Genomic DNA, 6,000 nt, shown 5'->3' with positions numbered 1-6,000 from the left:
CATTTGGAATATGGGGCAGCCTGGCCTAATTGCCTTCCCTCTAGGATACAAAAAACATTAAAAGTCTGATTGAGACAATCTGTCCCCCCCTTTTTTTTTCCTTTTTAGGTGTCAGGGTCATGGGCAGCAGTGAAGCAGAACCTAAGACCAGGAATCAGGAGTCTCAAATGGAGTAAAGAGCAAAAGCCAAGACAAGAACCAGGAGCCACAGTTTCTAAGAAAACTGGAAGTCTAACTAGGAGGTCAGAAGCCAAGACTTTGTAAAACCACATGTCAGGAGCCAGGGTCAAAAAGCAGAAAGAAGACACAAAGCACAAGGACCAGCAATGAAGAATGCTGAACAGATATGCTTCCTTGGGGCTTTTTAGTTGCTTCCTAAACCAAAGAGTCAACAGGAGAAACCTGACCCAAAGAGTGTTGGAAGTGAAGGACATTACGCTGTCTTTTAGCCTCAGACTTCGGGGGGGGGGGGGCTACAAAAGAGTCAGAGAAATAGATCGGCTAGGACACTAAATATCTTTTCCTTCTCTTCTGATGCTATCCCTTTGATGTGTAGATTCTTACTCTTAGGGAAAACTTCCTTCCTTCCACTTTGACTCTCCCCACTTTGCCAGACTTCTCCATCTTGGCAGCATGACAGCAGGTCATGTTAGACTAGATTAGAAATCTATCTCTATCCTGTCTAGAATGGAGTTCCATATAATAAAGGACTCTCATTAGATTGCAAAGATAAAGAGGCTCCATGTAACTTTGTTCCTGCAGCACACACACTGACCAGATGGGCTCTGCTGGGTTATAGCCTTGAGCACTCTGCTAACTACTGGAAAATAATTCCAACAAAGAGTTTTGGGAGGAATCTTCCCTGAAGCACACAGAGATTCCTATAGACCCTGGAAACTGTTTATTCAGCAACTGGTGCTGGTAGAGGGTGGGAGGGAATTTTCTGGGAGATGGGGGGTGGGGCGACATCACCGCATGTAATGTCCCCAACATGATGGCGTCACACAGAAGTGATGTCATCATGCTGGAGGTGTCACAGCAACGCTCTGGTTTGGGGGCAAACTCTCTGGTAAAATTGGGCTCAACCTATAGAGTTTTGCCCAAAAACCAGAGTGTCGCTCTGTGACACCTCCGGTGTAATGACATCGCTTCCACATGACGTCATCATGTCAAGGACATCGTGCGGGGTCGTGACTGTTGGGGGTGGGGCTTCCCCCTGCTGGCCAGCTGGCCAATGGCAGGCAGAAGCCCATGAAATTGGGGGATCCCCCACTCCCACCTGGGAACTGGCAACCCTATCTGGTTTGCCACATAGGACAACAGCACCCCCAGTCTCAAGCGTGTCATCTGATATCCCCACAACTGTAGACATTAACTGATTCTCACCTGTCCTTAGCACTCCATTCTCATCAGAGTGCTTCAGAAAGGCAAAGGGGGCTGTGGCAACCATCCCCCAAAGTCCCACCTCTCTTCCAGGGCAGTAAATCCAGGTGATTGTCAAACTATCAGTGCCCACGGAACTCCACTGGAGGAGTGGAGTGAGTAAGCTCAGCTTAAGAGAGGAGGGGGAAAGGTTTTTTTTCCCTTGGACAGGGAATTTTTCTGGCTCTGGATAAGAGTTTCAATTTAGCGGGGCTTTTATTTGGATTTTAGTTAGGCTTGGGGTCAGCTTAGGGAAGAAAGCTTGTTTCAGTGAAGCAAATAAGCATCCTGTTGAGGGCCCTCACTCCTAACTTACACATGCAGGTTCTGTGAACAAGAGCTCTGTGTAGTAAAAGAGCAGCCTTGAAGCTGTTGAGGTAACCTGTTAAGAAAAAGGGGAATCACATCTCCTCTCAGGGTTTATTTACATTAACAGAGACTCAATTACAAAGTAGTTACTCTCACTGGGGAAGCTTGTAACCTATAGGGGTAAAGCTGACAAGCAGTTCACTTTATAATACTGAAACGTTACCACACAAGACCATACCATATTAAATACTTCAGTTTCTGTTAAATAACCTATGCTGTTCATCTACATTTGTGTCTTGTCTGTCCACTCAGATAACTATGAAGAAGCAATTTCTGCTTACCTCATAAATAATTAGTCTTGGTCTAGCAGGTTCCCAAATAAAATATTTTTAGGGATGTGTATCTTATATGCTACCAACCCTTTAATCCCCCTTTTTATCTGATTGTAGGCAGTTGGGGTTTAAAGAATCCATATGACAGAGGCCACAGTCGGGGATTGGACATTCTTCAGTCCAGAAGGTAACTCAGAATCTCCCCCCTGGCCCCACAGTGTCCATATTGTTGCTGTTCTTCTTCTTTTTTTAGTTTAACAATTAACATTTCCCCCCCATACTTGGGAAGGTTCTTACCTTGCCTGTATATGCCTTCTGATGGACATAACATCCAGTTGAATATTAGAATTAATTTCAGACACATTCACACCTAGATTTTTCCCAAGTTCTTCACATCTGTGGGCAACTGTTCCAAGATATGTAATTATTCTGTTTCTATTAACCTACTTACCATTTGGATATGTAAGTCTGTAGTTATAAAATGTTGTGCAGTTTCTAAGAAACTAAGTAATGGTTCGTTCCCATGCCTGTAACAGAAAGTATTATGCGCATGCATAAGTATGAGAAAACATTTTGATTAGATGCTAAATGTATGCCATCATGACTGACATGAAAAAGAAAAAATATATCCATAAATTACACTATAGGCCAGAATAAAGATGATACCAGAGACCTGTGACTAGATCTCAGGGCCCTCAAATTTTGTTTCGAGTGAGGGGAGGGGTAGAGAGAGATCAAACTTGTCTCATGTCCAATTTTCCTAATCCAGATCTATGCACTCTAAGTCATCCTAAGAAAAAAATAGAATAGCTGCATTGTGTCTTTATTTTTTCTCTCTCTTGAGGAACTTAAAGCAGCTTCAGGGAACAATTCAGATTCAATTCAACAATTCAGAGCAAAAGATTTAAATTCCCTTTCCTCAGTTCCACTGTCCAAATCAAAATCAAAGGTCCTGAAGCTGCCTTAAAGGGAAAACCTGGCAGATTTGATCACAGACTTCCTGTATCATACCTATTTTATCTCTAAGAAGAACAGATTAAAAAATCAATAATTGGGAAACATCCCTACATCTAATAACCAATATAGGGTGCAGCAAACCTACAGGAACCCCTACATTTCTAGAAATATAATTTTGAAATACATTCCTCCAAGTTAATAGTGTCATTTGCACAGACACCTCTCTCTCTCTCTCTCACACACACACACACACACACACACACACACACACACACACACACAAATGAAGCTCAGTCTGCATTTTGGGAGGCTGTAACAAACCAAAACAGTCTGTGAAAATATGGTGGCAGCTACCAGGAACAGGTGAGAAGGGGAAGCTGGAGCCAGTTCAAGTTTATCTCCTCCTAAGTGCTTCTCCACCTCCCCACCACTTGCCATTCCAGGCAGGCATACTGGGAATATAGAGCCAAAGCATGTGGGTGGAGGCAGGCCAGACCTGGCAAAGCAGTGGGGGGAGGGCAGGAGAGACAAAGCAGAGAGCGAAGGATTGCTCCACCCTGTGAGTCCTTGCAGGTCCCCCTCTTAGACTTCTTGTTTCTCTTAACTGGTAAAAATGACCACTGCTGTTTGAATTACTTATTTTTTCTATTGATAATCAATAGTAAAGTAAAACAGCTGCTAAAAAAGTGACATTTCCCCCCTGTTCATTAGGACTAAAAATGCAAATGAAGTTGCTTCAATGCTTCCCATACCTGTTACTTAAAACCAACCAATTTTCTGTTAAAAAATTCCATGCTATCCGGTAGCCAACTTCAGTTGCTGCCACAGAACCAATAACTTCTGATACCTGGTCTGGCGAAATTATTGAATCGTTGAGGGTATACTGCAAGAATCTGTAGAGAAGTGCATTTAATATATAAAACTCATAATACAAGAAAATAAAGTTTATAAAACACTACTGAGTTAAACAGGGCTTTAAAATAAAAGAGGTGCTGGAACTCTCCAGAGGGAAATGAAGTTTTCAGTCTGTATACTGAAAACTCATGAACTTTTAAACATTTAAAAAAACATTCCCCCCGGGGAAAAAAGCCCTGGAGTTAAATATCCTTTAATCTTGCTACATTTCACAATACATGGTAAAAATCTTCATGTATAGGAACATACTTTGCATGGCTGTGGCTTTGTCACATAATCAGCAAATCTGATTAATGAATTCTGATTTTGGTAGCTTCTGCTTCTGCTACCAAAAATCTCATATTTAATTTCTGACCCCCTCTAAATTTCTAATCCATATAGCCGCCATTGGGAATTGCAGTCACACAATAGCTGCAGCTTCCCTTTGGGAGCTCCATTCCAATGCACCAGAGGCCCTGATGTGGATTTTGACCACAGTGTGGGGGGAGGAGAAGCTTTAGTCTCATGCCATTTTCCAGAGCTGAAATGGCCTGGGAGGCATTATTGTTCCATTGGGGCACTGCACATGCCCTGAATCTTGAACATACAGTCCCCTCATGGGGCAAATAATGCCCTTCCAGGCCCAGTTTAAGTGGGGGGAAAGGCTCAGGGGGAAGGTAGAATCCCCTCCCTCCTTGCACCATGTTCCCAGTTCAAATCGGGCTTCTGTGGCATGTGAACTTGCAGCTGAAAGTCGCTGTGGTGGCTGAGTCCTCAAGAAACCAGGACTGTGCATGGGAAACTGCCAGTTATCAAAAGATGGCCTTATAAAACTCCACTCAGATCCTGTTAGGATCACCTTTAATTTCATTTTTTGTTCCAGTGGGACTGAGTTTTAGTCCAAGAATTCCAAGTGACAATCAGAATTATTAGTTAAGCGCCAATGACCAAATATTTATTTATGATTTAGAAAGAATCCATCTTGTGCTTTTATATTGTAGTTAACTGCAATTGGATCTTGGCAAAGAATAATTAGTGAGAAAATTCTAAATTAGTGTGGCAAAAGGAAGAATTCCCAATAACACGCAAACTGATGTTATCTGAAGAACCAGGTCTTAAAAAGCCATATTGATTTCTTAAAGGAATCTAGTCAACAGTAGAATCCACTAAAGGATGCCCTTTTCTTGTTTCACAAGCCACCCACAATGTGGATAGTGGAAAGTTCATGGATCAGTAGTTATTATTTTTCTTTTCCAGTTGTGCTACCCATTTCAGTCCACACTCCTCAATTCATTATTCAATCACTAAGAATAAACTTATTTTGACCAAAAAATCCAGATAAAATCTTCCTGTTTGTAAACAAGAGAGTAACAATAATTATTACAGGATCACAAAATGAAGTGTTTAGAAACTTCCTGACCAGACAAGAACTGGACATATACATTGATAAGTATACTTATTACCTGCTTTTCTCTTTAATTTGGCAAGTTCTAATATTTTAATGTACTGATAATAATGTTCACCTTTGAAGTAGCCATGGCTCACGGGTACATGCCAGGTCAGATAATATTGCCGATTTGTCATTTTTTTCAACATCATTACTACTGTACATTTTCCATGCGAAGTCCCATTCTTTGTCCCTACCCATTCGAATACCATAGCAACAAATGGTTCTGCTAATACAAAGAGGAACTCTGTAAAATAGAACATGATATCAAGGGTCAGAAAAATACAACACATTGTTTCAGAATTAAAGCAATTTACATAAAGAAATAAAATGTATCAGTTTTAAGGACCCTGATTTACATGTCTCATTGATGATGATGATGATGATGATGATGATGATGATGAAGAAGAAGAAGAAGAAGAAGAAGAAGAAGAAGAAGAAGAAGAAGAAGAAGAAGAAGAAGAAGAAGAAGAAGAAGAGATTGGATTTATACCCCGCCCTTCACTTGGAGTCTCAGAGCGGCTTACAAACTCCTCTCCCTTCCCCTCCCCACAACAGACACCCTGTTAGGTGGGTGGGGCTGAGAGAACTCTGACACAAACTGTTCTTTTTCAAGGACAGCTGTGCCAGAGCTTGTGA

The 6,000-nt window shown here is 41.6% G+C and overlaps 1 protein-coding gene across 1 annotated transcript in view; it reads right to left on the bottom strand.

Annotated features, from left to right (window-relative positions):
* Nucleotides 1-273: 273 nt before the first annotated feature.
* LVRN (laeverin) overlaps nt 274-6,000 on the bottom strand; it is a 62,198-nt gene continuing 56,471 nt past the window's right edge. The window contains exons 18-21 of the mRNA XM_015416285.1: nt 5,438-5,608; nt 3,773-3,913; nt 2,515-2,590; nt 274-375 (exon numbers count right to left, since the gene is read on the bottom strand). Of these exons, the coding sequence (XP_015271771.1) occupies nt 274-375; nt 2,515-2,590; nt 3,773-3,913; nt 5,438-5,608 (490 nt within the window). The remainder of the gene's footprint in view (nt 376-2,514; nt 2,591-3,772; nt 3,914-5,437; nt 5,609-6,000) is intronic.

Source organism: Gekko japonicus, unplaced genomic scaffold, assembly GCF_001447785.1.
Source record: "Gekko japonicus isolate JY-2015 unplaced genomic scaffold, Gekko_japonicus_V1.1 scaffold692, whole genome shotgun sequence".
Lineage (NCBI taxonomy): Eukaryota > Metazoa > Chordata > Lepidosauria > Squamata > Gekkonidae > Gekko > Gekko japonicus.
The sequence above is the reverse complement of the archived record's forward strand: the minus strand, read 5'-3'. Positions and strand labels throughout refer to the sequence as shown.